The following is a 19562-nucleotide window of genomic DNA, read 5'->3' as shown; positions in this document are numbered from 1 at the left end:
GGCTCGGCTGGGGCAGGACCTGCCGCACAGACAGGTGGGTTTTGTGCATGCAGGAACAGGGAAAACACCCCACCTGCCCCGACGCACCCATGGCCAGCGCCGCTTGCAGGGACACAGTGAAACCACCACAGAGGCATTTTGAAGCCGTTTAATGAAAAAAGCAGAATTTTATTATATGGTTTCCGTCCATTATTCGGCATTGCTGTAAATGAGTCACATTTACTGCAACTTCTGTACAGATGTGTGGCTTTGTATTACCAGAACAGCAAATTTAAATGAAAAAATAAATGTTCAACAGTTCCACACAAGCTTTTACAGTCCAACATTTCACTGAGTAGGTGAAAACTACAGACTTGTTACTACAGAATTATTCAGCATGAATAAAAAACTACAACTTTTATTCTTTAACAGGAGTCACCGTTTTGTTTTTTCTTTATGCTGTTTAAAATTACTGTGATAAAAATAATGATTCTTTTTTTAATAATGCCATACACCGGTACAATATAGGATCCGCCCCATTATATATTTTTGTTTACTATAGAAAATAGAGTAGGAGCCGCGGGAGCGGCTGCTGGCAGCGCCGAGGCCCAGCCCTGTCCCCAGCCCACGGCCCGGGGCGCCGCGGCCCCGGCTGCCCTCGCTCTGCTCCTGCGCCGCTGCCGAAGCTCCCGGCAGGACCGAAGGGGTCGCAAAGTTTTGGCTCGGGCAATTACCAAAGCGCGGGGACGCGGTCGCTCCCCTCTCCATCCCGTGACCTGGCTTATCCTAGTAAGGCCGTTCCTAGGGCTCCGTGCGCGGCGAGGCACAGCCCTGCGCTGCAATGCGCAGCCACGCACTGCGACGCGCTGCAGTGCATGGCCGTGCACAGAGATGCACACCCACGCACTGCAATGCACGGCCATGCACAGAAATGCACTGTGACGCACTGCGATGCACAGCCACGCGCTGCAATGCATGGCCATGCACTGCGATTCGCTGCAATGCATGGCCACGCACTGCGACGCACTGCGATGTGCTGCAATGCATGGCCATGCGCGGCCATGCACAGCAATGCAGTTCAATGCACGGCGCTGCGCCGCACGCCCCGCCGTCACACGCATGCACTATGCGATAAGGCACTGAAGGGACAGAAGTCGCAAATCTCCCTGCTTTATCCAGAGTGCAGATACTACCCAGTGCTACAAGGACTACTGATACACACAACATGGACTTCTCACTGCTCACTACAGCACTACGGATTTTTTTTAATTGTGAAGTTTAAAACCTAACAGCACGTACAGGATGAATGCTTTCTGCTCACGTCACAGTTTCCTTTTGTTTCTCCTTGAATCCTTAAGCTAAAGATGAACGGAGGGGCGCACAGAGGAAGGGGCAGCCTTGGCTCCTATGCTGCCCAGCGCCAGGCGCCCCACGCGCTCCCTGGCAATCACACGGGATCAGCGAAGGAGCCTCCCCCTTAGAGCCTTCTGCAAAACACTCTCCAAGGCAGGAACCGTTTTCCAGCTCTTCTTTCGAGCAAAGAGCCCCTCTGGCACCCAGCAGTAAGAAACTCCTATCTGCATCTTGAACGAGTCGCATAAATATTGTCATTGAGTTGGGTCGAAAGCTATAATTAAAATACTGAAGTTTAGCTTAACTGTTACAAAATGTACATACTCTTTACAGATCATTCAAAGAGAAGAGAATGATTACTTTTTTTTTTATTAAAGATATTTTACTCCAAAGTACTGAATATAGTATTTTTTAATAGGTATAACATTCAAAAAGAGATTTAAGAAAGGATGAAAATTTAGTTTCCTATTTCGCTTGGAAACGAGCCTTTGCCGAGCAATAGAAATGTGCTAGTGTGTGGTGAACGGCCTCTGCTCCGTATTTACATATTGCTGGTACCTGTATGCGCATTATTGCCAGGCTCCTCGCGCTGCTCCGGCTGCGGCCGCTGCCGCCCGGGAACGGTCACCGCGTGCAGGCGGGAGCGTCCGCCCGGCCCCGCGGCAGCGGCGCGCGGGGACTCGGCGCGCGGCGGCGCGAGGCGGCCCCGACCCCGCAGCGCCGCCGGGACGGCCTCCAGCCAAACCCCCACTCGCACAGGCTACCATTCCACGGGCTTGTGACCCCTACAAAAAATATAATTACATGTATCATGATAAAGCAATCTGTCATCTAAAAATCATCCTTATTATACACTATACAAGCTATTTTACAATCATTTAGTAAATTGCTTTTAAAGCTGCAGTAGCCCTTCCCTTCTTTTCTCGGATCACTGAATATACCGATTATACATACTTGAAACTATAACTAAATATAAAAATATATTAGGTTTTGTATTTTATCAGATGATTTTTCTCATTTCTATTACACAAATAATCTGGCCACTTTGAGTAAAAATCAAATTTTAGAGTGGCTTAGTAAATATTTAAATTTTGAGATACAGAAAATTGTTAAGGTGCACGTAGAAAAGGCTACTACAGCTTCTAAACGGTTTAAAATACAATTATCAATGGCAACCAGGAGAAATTCACACGGTCTATGGTAGGTTTATGGCACGCCAGGAAGTCGGTAGGAAGGGATGCAGCCTTACAAAGACGGGAAGTTCGACATACAAGTCCAAGACCACAGAACCAGTAGCGGCGTCTTCCTGCTCTCCAGGAAAGCGGAGGAACCACCAGGGACAGACGAGACGCGGGACGGGCGCCAGGGCCGTGCGGCTCCCGCTGCGGCCGGCGCCGCGGCGAACACCTCAGCGCAGCCAAATACTCCAGATCGGGACAGAAAACTACAGAAACAACCACTGGGCATAATTACAAGTCTGCCTCTTAAGTCAATGATATTTTCCCATATATACTTATACGATGATAGATTTAAGTGTATAGAAAATGTGAGTTTCTCCACACAGAAGTAAACTTTTCTTAAGCTATGCATATTTTCCTGAAAATTTCCTGATGGGCAGTCAGGACTGATCTTCTTGGCATCAATGCAGCCCATGACTCTCAAAGTTATGGCTGTTGCATTATATGCAAAAATCAGGCTTTTTTTTTAATATATAAAATAACCTGCTCATTTACATCCAGTTAGGACTGGGTTAATTCTCTACGAATCTGCATATCCGACACTTTGCACTTATACCAAAAGTATTTATGTCATTTGTATCTACTTAAATTAGATTTGAGAGCATTCTCCCACCCACCCTGACCCTTAAAAAATGCCTAATTTTTACGCCTCTTTGACAGTTGAAAGCCATCAGGTTAGAAAAGGCCAACCCATTTTCACATGAATATACTCAAGGTCATCTAGGAAAGCTACGAGCTGCCCCACCTTAAAAAACCAGCTGTACAATAGGCATCTTGAAGTATTACAAAAAAATTATGTAAGAAAAAATGAACAAGCCTAGTTCACGGTATATAAAGTTAAAGGAAATTGCTAAAACCAGACAGTAATAGCTATAAAAGGCACAACTTCCCTTTTCTGATATACACTTGTAAACTTTCTTCAGGTTACATGCATAAACCAAAATGCTACCTTAACTTTAAAAAAAAAATCCAAAACACTTTACTAAAAAAAAAGAAAAAAAAAAGGAAAAAAAAAAGAAAAAAAAAGGGAAAAAAAAAGCCTAGAAAATTGTCTCCAGCCAACTAGAGAAATTAATTAGCAGAATGTCCATAACACAGCCTCAGAGCTTGTCACCGGTGGTTTTGATGCATCCACGATTGTTGCACAGGGGGAGAAACGTAATTTCTGACAAATAAGATTGATTTTCCTTTCCCTTCTCCCCAACTCTTTCTTGAATGTGAGAAATCCGCTGCTTCTATAGCCTAAATCTTGGCCCTCTGTAAACCACATGTAGTGCATAATTACAAAAAAAACACCGCTGCAAGGATAAAATTAATGAGTCTGGTAGGTTTTACTTTCTCTTTTTCTTTTTTTTTTTTAAAAAAAAAAGCTATCGTCTGACGTTTTCTTAAGGCAACCCTTTTGAATTAAGGCAGTCACTTTTGATGAAATAAGAGCTTCTTGATATTTCCATTTGAATATTTTGGTATCTGATTGCTGATGATTTCTGCCAACATCTCTGGGAACTCAATACTCATGGATTTATCCAAAAATGTCTGGAAGCAAAAGCTCAGAAGATTTTCAACCACCTACAAGTGATAAAGGAGAGAGTTACTCGCAGGGCAAGGCACAGAGCAGCATTGCTAACCCAGATGTGGACCCCTGCCCGGCTCCGCGCTCCTCCTGCCTGGGCTCCCCCGGTCCTGCGCGTGCCGGGGACACGACACGAGGGCAGGGGCCTTGCGAGGTCCTCAAAAACCCCAAGGAGGTTTTGCCTTGATTCCCATTTTGGCATACAAGTAATACCGGGGTGGATCATCTTAGTAAGGTTTCGATATGGCTCTTTGCAGGTGCTATGTAAACTTAATGGGGAAAAAAGGTGATTCCCAAAATCCAATGTTTCTGCTGCCTTGGCCAGTTCGGACACCCCTTGGACTATGCGGAGCACATGTGCAATTCACACTGCACAGCACAAGAGGAGACAGCCTGAATTATGAAAATCCTTGCAAAATTAAACTGCTACTAATACTATAAAAACTCACCCATTCATTGCTTTAACATACTTTCAAACACTCCACAGATTCCTGATAGTTTGTCTTAAAGGCAACCCTGTTTTGAAATTTCAGATTTCCCCTGCTATCAGAAAGCAATTCCAAAGTTTTGAGTTAAGCCATTTCAAAGTAAAAAACTAAAGAGATTTCAATTTAAATTAATTATAAAATTAATTGCTGTTAAATCCAAAAGCACTCTAAAGCACAAAATCAATCTCTTTCAATTAAACTTCTCTAGTTGGGCAGTAGGGTTGCATATCTGCCAGTGTTTCTCTCTCTAAATAAATAAATAAATAAAAGGTTACAGCAATACGCCCAAACTTATCTAGCATGTTTACAGCTTTCATTTCAAAACTCACATCGTGCATAGAGTCCAACAGCTTCGTCAGTTGATAAAATCGCTGCCAGTTCTGACTTGAGTTCCCTTCTCTCTTCACTATGGCCTTTCCCAACTCTTTGATGTAAGTCATGCGGATTTCTTCAAACAGAGATTGACTCTTCAGGCCTTCCTTGGGAACTGCAACATTGACATGAAGCTTTAGGACATCGCACATCTAACGGCTCTGTCATTACATAAGGTCTGTTACATTAGCTGCACAAAAATGGCCAAAAGAAAAATAAATCCAGGGCTTAAATGTTGATTTACAAAATGAAAGCACAGCTGCGAGGAAAGGAAGGAAGAGGAAACTGAGCTGCAGGACTAGCTGGACAAACAGCCTTGGACCCGCTGGTAACATCAGAAAAGAATCCCCCAAACCCATGAACAGACAGAGGGAAGAGATCCAGGGCAGGGGAGGGAACAACAGCGAGGACTGGAACTGCCCTGACAAAGAACAACTAGGGCTGGGAATTCCTGTGTTCTCAAAGTGTGGGAAAGAATGCAAAATTGGAGAGATTCCATGCAAATTCTGTGTGCAGAGGGAAAGCTGAGGATCAAATAATGCGTGCAGGCGAGGGAGCAGTAGGCGGCTGCAGAAGCAGGCGGCTGCGGCGCGGAAGCCCGCGCAGCTCCGCGGCGGGCGGCACTGCAGCACGCGCAGCCTCCGCGGCGCCCATGCTCGGGAAGCGCGGCCAGCTCCAAACCCCTGGGCTCACGGGGTCTATTACCAAGGTGTGTCTAAAGGCCAGGATCTGGTAAAGAAATTAGGCGTGGGGACACAATTGGCCTTGAATGTGTTGGATTTGAAGCCTTAGGTGGTAGTGGTGAAGTGACTGGAACCAAGAGGCAAGATGGAGAAGACGGAGATGAGAGACGGAGCTGACTGAAGGGAAGGGAGGAGGGAGAGCAGAAGCAGGCTCCTACACGTGACAGTGCACCTCGGTCCTGATCCCATGGAAGTCCCCTTTGAGAGGAGACTATCAAAGCGTGCGGCTGGGTGCTGCAGAGCGCGACCCTACCGATGCTGCACTGTGAGCCCCGTGCCCGCTGTCCCCGTCCCAACGGGCTGCCTGGCACCCCGAGCCCCGGGAGCCGCCAGGAGGGATGCTAAAACCGCCACACACGCTCATTCCCTGCCCTGCAGTAGTGGTGCCGCGGGCCCAGGCCGGCGGGATTCCCCGCGCACGGAGCCGGGGCCGCCCGCTGCCACCGCCGCGCTCCCGCTCCCTACGGCAACACACCCCCGCTGGCCACGTCTTAGCCGCTTTGAAGAATTAATGCTAGCACCGACTGGGAACATTCAGGAATATTTAAGCCAGCTGCATTATGGACTCTTTAAAACTTTAAAATAGTTGCTAAAAAATATTAATCCTGTGCTAAAAAATCTGTACTGGCTTTGCTGTTACTGCTGGGTGCTTTTAAGAACGCTGCCCTCCCATGCCTTCTCACGGCACTGAAACACAGTAATTTGCTGTCACAGCAAAGCAGCCGCAGGCAAACCCGGCAGGCAGCTCCGAGCCGAGCCGGGCGCCGCCGGCCCCAGGCAGTGGCGGGTTCAGCACCGCACGGGCACCCGCGGGCACACGGGGTGCGCAGGGCCCAGCACGGGGACAGGGCAGCGCAGGCCTCCCTGCGGCTCCAAGCCAGTCCCTGGTTGTGACGGGGTTACAACCGAGGGCAGTCACCACTGCCCAGCCCATAAAGAAAAATCACCAGGCACAAATGAACATGAATGCTGAATAAAAATAAAAGTAACGTCGCGAAAATTAGCTGCATACTATTTCATATTTCTATATATTATATTTCTATATATTATAAATAAGGATTATTTTAACACAGTACTTTTTATGCAACAGAGACCCATAGAGTTTTAAGTAAATCATGACTCTTTTTTTAAATGCAGTATATTTCATTGAAAAACATGTAAGAACTATTACATGTTGTATTACATAAATACATCTTATGGTATGTATGATAAATCCACCACATACTTTTTAGTTACAAACACAAAAAGCTGTAGTTGGACTTAAGTAGTTTTTAAGTAACTTCAGGTAGAGTTAAATAACTTTTTGGAGGGTGGGAAGAGCAGCTTCACTGGAGCAGAACATGCTCAGTCTTTTTTTCATTTTTCTAATAGATTTTGTGAGCATAAAGTCATGGATTTGCCCATTTCTTGACATTTTGAGCCATTCACCCACTTTATACTTAAGAATCTACAATTTTTAAAAAGATTTTTAACTGCAGCCTTAGTGAAGCCTCCCTGTTGTGGCTGTGGTGTTCTGAATACCATCCTTAACACCTCAGCCTGAAGAAGACTCAGTAAAAGTCTCGCTGTATCGGCTAAAAGCAGAGCTTCCCTCAGCAGCCCTATATACTCCAATTGGAACATTTTGACTTTTATTTGCTGTCAGAGACCTAACACAACATTAAACTACAGATCTCATAAAATTGGTGAGTTAAACCGACATTGTTTGCATACATATTTAACCATTCACCTACTTGTAGAGAGGAGAAGCAATGTTTTCATGCAAAGATACTCTTCATAGGAAACTTGAAGGCGGGAGAGCTCCCGGGCAACCATGAGCATATGTTTGCATTGTTCATACATACAGGGTAGGTTCATTCTCTGCCTGAGAAACAAGAGCATAAAATCAGTCAGATGTCTACATCTCTATAAAGCCTCCATCTGAATTTCTGTGCGGTGCGGGTTGAGTGCTGCAGACAGGCTTGTATTTCATCTGTCTTACAGAGAGAGATCTCCTGTTTTCTCCAGTGAACTCATTTCGGTGAGTGTCTGGGTCCTCCACACACGCAGCAACCAGAACAGGAGGCGTTCGGGAGCGTGCAATGACGACGGCCTGTCCTCAGCGAGGCAGGCAGCGAGCGCGGCCTTTCATCAATGCACGGCTTGGGACAGCCCATCACAAACCCCATGCAGAACCCCAGGGGAATCACTGTTCGACAAAATTCCCCAAGCCTGGCAGCCCGAAAGCCTTTCCTGGTTTAAAGAGCCACGAAGAAATGATTTACCACACGGGAGGTTTCTAGCTTGCTAGTTTTCCTCAAGACCCCTGAGAATTCCACATAAACTCAACACACACCAGCTTGCTGCTGGCAGCAACAGCTTTTCATAACTTCCCTGTGTTCAAACTGACTATATTCTCTTGGACACGTAGACCTTTTTATATTGTTAAAGAGATGCTCTGTATTGCAGTTAAGTTTTATTATCTGTAACGCTACATTATAATGTAGAAAAAAAGTTTCTAACCACAGCTAGAAAGAAATAACAACAACCAGAGGGAAATCATGGAAAGCTGTTACTTGGAATCAAGGTGACAAACACTGTGTATTTATAGATTTCCTTTCCTGTCATTCTCTTCCCATTTTAATGAGGCCCCGCCATCAGTTCTTCCTCCCAGAGCCCACAGGATGATGATGCAGTGCGACCCGAGAAGTGTGCTGGAAAGCACCCGAACCCTGCTGACACCGAGTCTGCACCAGCTAGGAGAGCCGCCGTCCCCTCCGTGTGCCATGGCAGCAATGTCCCACGTCCTGCCCGTGCACACATGCAACGTGCAGCTACACACGCACAGACACGGGCAGGGGCAGGCAGGGCAGCTCAGCAGGCGGGCAGCAGCGGAGAGCACGCGGAGAGCGCACGGATGCGACACCCGCGGCAGGAGCAGACGCACGACGCTCGCGTGTGAGACGCTTCCTAGAGCTCTTGACATAAAGCACTGCTTGGCAAGCTTTCTGCTAACCCTTTCGGTTGTATCAAAGGGCATCCTGCGTATTTCAAATTGAGTAACTTAAACACATTCCGTGACGGGGATCAGCAGTTTTCCTCATGTAAAAATATTGCTGCTTCTGGGCAGAAGGTTAAAACAAATATTATGAAACGGACCAGCCTGCCGTTTATTTCCATCTCCTGGGAATGCCATGGCCGCGGACTGAGACCCCGCGGAGCGGGTTGGGCAGTTGCGGGGCAGTGCCAAGCGCTGCGCCATGGAGTGGGCCCTGGCGCCAGCCGTGGGCACGGCCGCCGCAGAGAGCACCCAACACGGCCAAGCCGCCCGCGGGCACCTGCGGGCTCTGTGGCGGGGGGCGCCTTCCCTGTGGCGCCAGGAGGACGTCTCACAGCGACAGGAGGCCACCTAGCCCCTTGCAAGCAGGGGTGACGTTTAACTGGGCACGAAGCTCATCAGAAGGGGCACCGCACGCGGTGGCGCTGCCTTGGCAGGAGCCGCTCATGCCACAGCGCCAACTCGGCAGCAGCTCGGTCGTCAGCGCCGGTGCGGGCCAGAGCGGCTCGGGGTGTGTGGGGTGCTGTGCGTGCCCAATATGCGCGGCAAGCGCCGGGGCCAGGGTCCTGCCTCAGCCACGGCATCGCGGCCTCGTCCGGGGGCCCTCACGGCCCTCCTCCTCCGTGGGCTGCCAGCCGGGGAGGCTGAGGCAGCAGCACGGGAGCGTTTTCAGCGTGCGGGGAGTCCTAAAATCACAGAATCGTTGAGGTTGGAAAGGACCTCTAGAGATCATCTAGTTCAACCCCCCCTGCACAGTTCACTTCCAACACGTCTACGAGGGGGTAAAACCAGTAAACAAAATGCTGCTATTCCAAGAAGCAGACAATTCTGATTGCACAGGATTAGCTCCAAAATTAATGTTAAAAATATTCTAGGAATAAGAGAACTGCTAAAACATTCCTCATAAAACCCATAAAAGCCAGGCTTATTTTCTTTGTGTTCAGCTAATGCCAGTGCAGGCACTCAGGACAGCATATACTCTAATAAGGACAAGCGAGATCAAGGGTTTGACCTCAACCTAAGCGCCACAATCAGCCAAGATGATGAGCTTGCAAACAGCGACCAAGAAGCTGCGGCACGGGGGGCCCAAAGCTGCTTTCCATGCACTGCAGCGAGGAAATGACATCCAGCGCCCGATGAATGCAACCGTACGGTACTACTGCTGCTGCCGGCGATTCTGTGTGCACTGACACACAGACAGGGGCCTTAGGCTCATACAATAACAGTGCCACCTCTAACAAAAGCATGTTTTGAATCAACACTGTGCAAACAGCTACACAATTCTACAAAATTGCAGGTGTTTATAGTCCTCAATATTAAATGATGTTCTAAAGTCTAAGATTTATTGAGCTGCCAAACTTTTCAAAAATTGAAATTGTTTTTTATATATTTTAAAATACTTATTACTTAAAATATTGCCAGCTGATATAGACACACCCACACAATAAATCAATTTTGTTTTGAAATGTAAGATGATGAGCTTATTGAATAGTCAGACACTAATCTCCCAAAGCACATTATTTCTACTCAGAAATGAAGTGCAGAAATCTACATTTAAAATATTTTCCAAAACCTGAGAATAACTCAAAATATAGTTTTGCCTCTGTCTTGATTAAAAGCAGAACACGATTATTTTTTTTCCATCCTACCTGTTTGGAGAAGAGAACCTGTCAATGCCTTATTCATGCCTCTTTTTCCCTTGTGGAGAGCATTCCGTGTGGAAGGAAATGCCAGTTTTACGAAGCCCAGGGCCAGCGCGTGCCTGCGTAACTCAACAGCACCTTCCCCACCAACAGCCGGGGGAACTGGGCCCGGCAGCAGCTGCAGATTATGGGCACAGGAGGGGACTGAATCCTTCCACTGCCCTGTGCGAGGGTTCCCAGCCCTCGGCAGCTCCTCAAGGCCCTCTCTGCTCTTCCTCAAATCCCTTGGCCACGGGGGCTGCGCTGCCTCCTCGGAGCAGCTCTGCAGCGAGGGCTTTGCCCGCGCTGGCCCAGCGCCTGCTCCTGCGCGCGGAGCTGCAGGGCAGCAGCGAGGCCTCTGTTGCAAGGCTGAGCAGCAGGAGCTGGGCGCTCAGGAGAACCAGAGGCAGGAAGAAGGTCCAAGCAACCTCAGAAATGATCCTAGATCTTCAGGCACTCATCGTTCCCTCTTCCTACTTCCACAGACAAATTAAAAGCTCCTTTTCACAGATACGGCATCTGAGTTACTATCTTCCACACTCATGGGACCATTAAGAAAATGAAATTTATATGTTCATCTGTTATGCGGTACATGAAGTTCAAAGAAATGCTATATATAATGCTATGGATCAGAAGGAAGCTCAGCACCACTGCTCTGCTGTGTGAACCTTCCTGCAACTAATGTGGGGGAAATCATTTATCTTCATAGCACGGCAACTTTATAATTCACCCTACCACAAATACTACCTTAGGATAACCAATACGTGATAAATGGCATCCGAATATTTTCGAGAATATTGGTGGCCTTTTGCCTTAATAAATTATAAAAGTATAGACACAAAAATAAAATATTAAGCAGTAGAGAATTCAATTTTTAAAAGACAGATGGTCAAGAGATTAGGCTGCCAGCTTAGGCCTGCAGAAGAAGCAAGTCTAGTTCTCCTTCCCATCACAGGCTACACTGATCTCACTCAGGAACCTCAATTATGGAGCCATGTACAAAAGCAGGAACGAATTTGGCACTGAGCACTATAACCACCGAAGCACCTAAGCACTAGGCAAAACACATCCACCGATTCCTGCACAGTTTGTTGTGCAGGAAGACGTGCTAAGGATCCGCTAGCTGAAAATGCAGGATCACAAAATTCCTAAGGGTTAGATGGGTTCTTTATGTGCAGCCCAGTACCACGTAGTTGCCTGAAGAGCCCTCCTGTGAGCAGTGCATCCTGCATTCCATAGTCAAGCAGCAGCAGTAATTTTCCCGGGATAACACAGCACCCCGTTGGTGCGGCCTCCCTTCCCGAGTGGTGGCACCAGCAGTTACGGTTCCCCAGTGCCACTATCCTTCTGGTTCTCCCTGAGGGTGTTCTGCTTCATAAACCGTCTTATCACTTATGCAGTGCTTTTATGTATTATTCAGTGTTTGCCATGCTTAACTCAGATGTGGCCGTATTTTATTGATGAATGGTGTATACAGAGGTATAACCGGCGAGATGTATAGGGAACCTGCAGCACACTGAATGAGGAGGAGAAGTCTGGCAGTTCGCTCAGTGTGTGTTTTACCGAAAACAAATGTCAGTTTGTATAAACAAATCTATCTACCAAAACCAAAACCATAACTAAAATAAAAATTGAGAAGTAGTACTTGGTAGAATAGGGTAAGTCTTGCATATTTTTTAAGAGTACTGGCACATTTTTAAGTGAAAAACTTTGTGGTTTTGACCCTGTGATAAAACAGCAGGAGACCTCTGACTTAAAGCAAATGTGATGCTATTACTTTTATTAGTGATAATATCTGTTATCTGAATTAATTCTCCACATGAAGATTATTTTATTTCAGGGATACATTCTAAGGATTTTAAGAAACAGAAGCAGAGAGCGTGTTTCTCCCGCCCTTCTCTTTCTTTCTTTTTTTTTTTTTAATTACTACGAAGAAAAGACTAAAGTTTATAAAAGTTTTGGCAAATACTTACACTGAAAGCATGAAGGGGAATAAATACATATAAAATTAAAAAGGTCTGATACATAAATGGCTATTACCAGCTTTTTTTATTAAAAAAAAAAAAAAAAAGATTTAGGACATACGATTCTGAAGTGCAATAGCAGCAAAAATATCAAGACTACTACCCTAAAGAAAGCCAAAGGGATTAGTATTCCCTCCATTTTAAAGTGTGAAAAACCGAGACAGTTAAATAGCCTGATTACAGTGAGCAAAAACTACAGTGAGTTCCACAGTCTGAAATGCGCTGGCAAACAGTAGCTCCTCGTGTGACAGGACAGCTCCAGCCAGCTCCCAAGCTCTCCCCACGTGCGCCCCGGCCCACCTGGCTTTTCCGGATGTGGCCTTCCAAAGGAACCCCAACTCTGCAGCAAGCCCGATAAAAGCCAAGAACCCAGGGACACTCGGCACGAACAGCACGTTGTCATGGGCACCCCTTTTCAAATGACCCTCTGTGAAACCCCAATGCTGAGAAGCTCTAGTGGCTGTCTGTTTCAAGAGCTGTTATACGGTCCTGTTTTACAGCTCGGGTCCTGCAGGCGGGCAAGACAAACGGGAAATCCACAGCAGCAGCGTCAGCCCTGAAATCCATGAGTGGAGAAGCTGAGTTTTGAACGGCTGCGCCAGCAGCCTCCGAGGCCCAGGCTCACAACACAGACCAAACGCCCGCCCGGGCTCCGCGGCTCTCGCTGGCCGCGGCAGATCACTGAAGGTCTTTCTCAGTGGGCACAGACTACGTGGACATTCCCTCACCTCCCTCACAGAAACGCCCTCTGCACAGGAGCTGAAGGACACAGGGAAGCGCTCCGAGGCCTGAAGCCGCAGCCGAGCAAGGCTCGTCCCAGGACACTGCCTGCGGGAGAGGGGTTCAGCTCACACGGAGCGGTTGCTCTCCGGGCCGTGGACAGCATGGCACAGCCTAACCTCACCTGCTACTCCACTCTTGCAGCAGCACCCAGGGAGCAACGCGACCACGCTTACTTCCGCGCAAAACATTCAGAGGTGTCACGGGCACCGCAAACGGAGCCTCTGAGGGCCCATGGCCTCAACGGGGCTCAACTCCCTCCTCCACCCCCTCCTCACCGAGTCACCACGCGGCTCTGCGCTGAAAACACAGCAAACACGATGCCCAGCTCAAGAAGTGACCAAATGTGTTAGTAATTAAGTTTGTCTTTAAAATTGATACCAAAGTCACCAAAATAAAACAGAGGGACATTGTTTCCATTTGTAACCTTGCCTTTTCTAGCCAGATTTTAAATCAGGCTTGGATAACTGGATCAATCCTACATATGTCCAACTAATCAAGGATTCTTTAAACTGAGATAACCATGGCATTACTTCTATACAACAAGAGTACAAACTAGAACCCTTTGCAATTTGCCATACTTCCCTTTTCATCCCAAACAAATTTTTAGCTTCAGCTTGTTGACTCATAAAATTAATAATTATAGTGAACGGTACAAGAACATTTACAATACGGAACATTTTAGTACAAACACATACCCATAGAAATCTGGTAAATACAATCTGAAGATCTAAAACACTGTTCTTATACGTACGACTTATTTAAAAACCTTAAGCAATCTGTTAGAAGAAAACAACCTTGCAAGTGACAAACTGATTTCTGATCTTTGCCCAAGTTTGTTACCTAATGATACACCTTACGTATGTAGGATTTGACCTCTGCAGCACAAAATACTGCAGAGAATCTAGTGCTACCTGGCTAAACTGGGAATATTACTTATATATGACTTACTCGTTAATAATTAGATCTGGTGCAAAGCACAAGAGATTTCCATTTGATTGTTTATATGATCTCCATCCTAAAGCAAAAGCCATGAGGAACATCCAGGAGTACTGCAGAAGGGTCATTTGGTCATCCAGATGTAAGTTTCGGAAACCTGGAAAAAAATAGAAAAAATAAAGACTGAGGCCTGGCAATTTTGGTTGCAAAGAAAAAAATAGTGAAAAGGATCATGGTTATCACCAGTACAACTTAAGTATTATGAATATATACTAATGTACTTGTATACTAATGTATATGCAATGTGTGTGTGTATATATATATATATATTTTATTTTTAAATTTGTACTTCACAGCAGTTTTTGTAACTGTGATGACACCAAAGTGACAAAAGAAGGCATGCCAAAATACAATCACTTGACTCAATCAAGTACTGTTCTTTAGATTACATTTCTGGAGAAAGCAAAAAAAATTATAAAAACAACATCAAAAAGGTTTTTTATGTGAAAGTGCTTGTGGATTGAAGCAAAACGCACTTGGAAAGGGGTGCAGAATTTCAGTGTCATTTTCCAGCTCCCAGGGTTATGCATAAGTACCACTAAGGAATCCTTAGCCTATGCAAAAATTGCATATGCAGAAATTAAGCACTGCAACCACAGAACTCAAATTACGTTTTCTGGGCAGCATGACAGACTACATATGAGTTCAGAGGTTTGAATAGAAGCCTTTAGCATAACTCAGGCTTGAGCTGGTTTGAATTTCTAACTGTTGATGAAATGAAACATATAACACGAAGATATGCAAGAGCAGGCAGCATACAGAACTCTTGAACTTTGCATTATCCATTATACATGCATTTATAGACATAAATTTTCAAGAAACTTTCAAGGTCCCATCCACAAAGCAAATGCAGTCTGAAAGCCCTGGATTTTTACAATCAAGAAGGTAGTTACTCTCTGGATGAATATGGTGGGTCAGATGGATATTTCTTCATAATTATTACAGATATTAGAAGGGAATGGAATATTTAAAAAATAGATGTGTTTGGAATTATCACTGGAACTGATGCCAGTTAAAGATGGATTAGAAAGACAGCAATTATACTTGATATAGACTACAATTCATTTGGTTATCTTCCAAGAAAAGAATAGTATTTTTTAATTCTTGAGACAGCAGCTGACTGGACAATAAATGGTTTAGCTTCAAATTTTGATCTTATTCAACAGTATTCTAAACTGAACTTAAACAGGATGCCTCAATTGCTCATCATCATTAACGGCTCCTAATCTTATAGGGATATACGGAATGAATAGAAGCAATGAAAGCAACAAGGAAATGTGTAAAATCTTAAAACTGGTCCCTTAAGCAGACTTAAAATGCAGGCAGCTTTTAATTTCCAAGAGTAGTTTCTATCAAGTCCTGCCTACATTTAACAACAGAAGACTGTGCCACATTAAATCCTATTGAAGTCTACATTCCAGATGATTTTACTTAATTTCATTAGGTGTCTGACATGTACAGTTCAGCAGTGCTGCTCCTGAAGACGTTCCAATAGATGGCACACAGTGCATTACTGCACACCAAAATCTGCTTCATCTGAACACCTTTGCAAAAGGCTTCTGGCCTTGCAGACAGCAGTGACTGCATTTACTACTTCTAAAACGCCAGCAAGGTATTTCAGAGTTATTTCACACTTACTGCATCAAATCATGAAATCTTTACACAAACCTTTCTCAGGAAAAAGTTGTTTTGAAATCCTAACTGTGGGATTTCAGGCTGCAGCATGCAACAAGCAGCGCTGGATTTCTGTTAGCCTGTTTGGGGCCGTACAATATACAATAAATATTCTCACAAAAAAGAACTTCAGTAGTCAAAATGGACTATAAAAAGACATGAGAAGAACAGTCTCCATTCATATAATTAAGTAAAAGTGGCTTTTCATGAATAGTATGTTCTAACATGAAGAATTTGCCTTCTTTGAGTAACTATTCAGAGGAAAAGATGAACACAAAACTTGTTAAAAATGACATCTGAATTTGTATTTCAGAATAGTAGAGTGTCTCCTGATTAGTTACCTAGAAGGCAGTATGCAAGTGTGAATCTTCCCTAATGTGGGCTTGGCTAATCCAGAGTTCTGTCCTGTCAGAGAAGAGCCCTGAGGGGCAGATAGACCTCTCCAGGCAATCTCCGCTGGCCATAAGTATTTGGGTCTAGTCTTGCTTTTCTCTTATTAAAAAAATCTTGTTCGTAGGTTTATTTCCTCTTCCTCAAAGAGGCCACGATGTAAAATGGGAGAACACAATTCTCGGTCGCACTTCTCTGCGAACTGGCAGATCTCTTATGTGGTGCCGTGTTGGGCAACACATGCGTGATCAAAGCGTGTGGGGAAACAGATAGCTGGAGCTGCGACGAGAAGCGAAGGTGAGAAAAGTATTTATTGTCTTTGTTCTGTCAGTAACAGACTGATCTTCACCTTCACTGGGGCCTTGACCTTTCCCAGACACACGACAGGCCGATATGCTCTACGTCCAAGGCTGAGATTTGCCATCCTTCTCTGCAAGGCAATTGCGAATTCTGCCTTTGCATGGGAGACACAACAGCAGCGTGTCTGTCTGCTTCCCTGTGACAACCAGCTTAATAGTGCAGTGCCAGTTCTGGGGAGAAAATGAACATCTTGCCTTCCCCTCCGGGCGGCACACTGAAATGACTATTCCCAGTCACGACAAAAATTACAGATATGCTGAAGGGTGGGAAGAAAGAACCGTCCATGAGCACAGCCCCAGGGAAGTCAGTATGAAGGACGGGTACTGCACCACTCTGTGAAAGTCATGCGAAACCTTCTGCTAAAAAATAATGAAGAAATATTTAACAGAAAATGGAATTAGGTGGAACTAGAGCTAATTAAAAGCTCAGACATTAATGGAAATTTATCTGTGAAGGCCTCAAAAGACACCACACATACAGATTTTTAACTATAATGAAAGGATTGCATTTTTAAATTGCCGTATTTGCACGTTACCTGGTATGGCCTTTGCCCACTTCACGGCAGCTACGACCTGCCGGCCCCCGAGCATGTTGAGCGTGGACAGGATGCGCCAGCTGGAGTCGGGCAGGGTGCTGTCGTAGCCCGAGTAGAGCACCTCGGGCTCGATGACCTCCAGCAGCGACACCAACGTTGGCGTCAGCTGCGGCAGCGACGCGGGGACGATGCTCTTGTTCCCAGAGCCTTCGGAGGCGTCCCTCGTGCCCGGGACGCTCGCCTGCTGAATGCCTTTGATCTTCTTCTTCGTTTTCCGAGCTAGGAAAGTTTGGGGAAGTCACAGGTTAGATGGACAGTATGGACAGAATGGACAGTAACCACAAAGTACCAAAAAGAGCAAGTGTTGCCTTAATTTAATTTTTGAAATCCTTAAAGCATATTTTTTCATAAAATTGTAAATAACTTATCTTGAATGCCAATTAAATACCCTGTGAAAGTACTCTATGGTTTAACGAAAGGCAAATTTCCACTCATGTTTCAAACTCTTAAATAAGGTTTGTAGAGAGGCCTGCTCCTTAGATTTCTTTACAAAGAAAATTTCTATAAGCCTCATGACACCTGTTTCAAAATGCTTGCCAGATCAGACGCTGTATAATTTTCTTAATATATTAACAATAGAAACTGTGTAGAAGAAAGGAAAGAATACAGGCAAGGGTGGGAAGTTAGTGAATCTTTGGAGCCAGGGAAAATATTTTTGGGAAAGTACTGGGCAGAAGCAGACTTTTTCTTGCCAACTCCCCTGCATATAAATCACTGCTGCAGTAATTAAACCATAAAATTCATATGCCAAATAAATAAAACATCACACAGGGATGTTAGCTGTAAACTACAGAAAGTTGAAGCAACAATTTATAAGCAGATTGTCAAATAATAGAATCTCCTACTTGGCTTTCAGCTCCCTTGGATGTAGCCTGCAAAAGTGAACATACAATTTAACTGGGACTAAAATACAACCAAATTCTTTTCCTATACCTCCATTAATTAACTGATTTCTATTCTGGAATTTCAAAGATAGACTCAACCACACAGAAATATCATGTAATGTGGTTCCTTTGTAAGAACATGAAATTTAATGACGAACACAGTATCTCTAATTATCATAAATTTACTACCTTTGTAGAGTAACAGAAAATATCATCCCCCTCCTGACCCTATTTCTCCCGCTGGCTAGGACAGAATTTCCAGAAACTCACTTGCTAAAGATAACAAATTCTCTATGGATCTTGCAGAAATTGCAGTTTTCTGAGGTTCATACGCTGGCCACGTTTGCATAGATTTTCATGGGGGAAGGGCAAAAGTCGTTTCCTTGGAGCTTCCTGTTATTCCTGTCTAAATATTGGAATTGCTGCTCCCAAATCTACTGGGCATTATTTCTCCCCTCCCGTTCTATTACATTATCCTTGTTCTAAAATGAACTGCTTCGACTTAAATTTACAGACACACCCTCAGCTTAATTCTGACACCTGGGAGGGAAAATCTCCAGCCCAGAAAGTCTGGAAAATTATAATCAAAAGCAGCAGATCTGATAAAGAAGTGATATGCCTGAATTTACTAGGCTATGCTACTAGAGCTGACTCACATATATAGCTATAACTCTAGGAAAAGCAGGTGGAGATAGTGTATTTCTTTCTCACTTCTTTTCAAATACAAAAACAGTACAAATTTCAAGCCAACTCCTTAAGGCAAATTACAAGAGATAAACCAAAGAGATAAACCCAGCAGGGAAATAAAAGTAGCCAAAATTTTTATTAATAAACTAGCAAACAAAACACTGGCAGTGAGGAGCCCGTGCGGAGGCCCAGAGCGCCACGGCGCTTCCCAGGGCAGAGCGCGAAGGACCAGAACGGCCCCGGACGCCGGCCGAGACGCTCGCTCCGAGGCGGAGCCCTGCGGAACGGGCGCTCGCTCCCAAAAGCCGGAACAAACACAGAGGGAGCCAGCGGGTCTCTGGGGATATTAACGATGAACCCGTAAAACGAGAGTTCACAGAAGTAAAGGCTGGGGTAAGAAATATCATGATTCTACTGTATAGCTCTCTCGTACTTGTAGCTTTATAGCTGTATGTTTTTCCATTCCTCCTTCCCCTACAAAACCCCAAAAAAGCAGAAAACAGAAACAGGGAAGTTTCACAAAAGAGCGCTAAAGAGGGTCAAAAACATGCCAGATGACTAAAATGATTAGAAAATGATCAAGTACCATAGTTTTGGTGTATGAAGCACCACTTCTGTCTCAGTGCGAGAAGAGATAAGAAGTAAATTATGACACGGTAGAATTAAAACAGAAACAGGCGGTACTGCACACAACACCCAGCTGC

At 45.1% G+C, this 19562-nt stretch overlaps 1 protein-coding gene across 1 annotated transcript in view; it reads right to left on the bottom strand.

Annotated features, from left to right (window-relative positions):
• Positions 1–3601: 3601 nt before the first annotated feature.
• The window catches only part of NR3C1 (nuclear receptor subfamily 3 group C member 1), a 57278-nt gene continuing 41317 nt past the window's right edge, over positions 3602–19562 (bottom strand). The window contains exons 5-9 of the mRNA XM_088536815.1: positions 17228–17506; positions 14221–14365; positions 7480–7610; positions 4961–5118; positions 3602–4139 (exon numbers count right to left, since the gene is read on the bottom strand). Coding sequence (XP_088392941.1) covers positions 3987–4139; positions 4961–5118; positions 7480–7610; positions 14221–14365; positions 17228–17506 — 866 coding nt within the window. The 3' untranslated portion in view covers positions 3602–3986. The remainder of the gene's footprint in view (positions 4140–4960; positions 5119–7479; positions 7611–14220; positions 14366–17227; positions 17507–19562) is intronic.

The sequence above is a fragment of the Tinamus guttatus genome, unplaced genomic scaffold, assembly GCF_059628265.1.
Source record: "Tinamus guttatus ecotype Peru unplaced genomic scaffold, ASM5962826v1 Tinamus_guttatus_pri_ptg000710l, whole genome shotgun sequence".
NCBI classification, from domain to species: Eukaryota; Metazoa; Chordata; class Aves; order Tinamiformes; family Tinamidae; genus Tinamus; species Tinamus guttatus.
The sequence above is the reverse complement of the archived record's forward strand: the minus strand, read 5'-3'. Positions and strand labels throughout refer to the sequence as shown.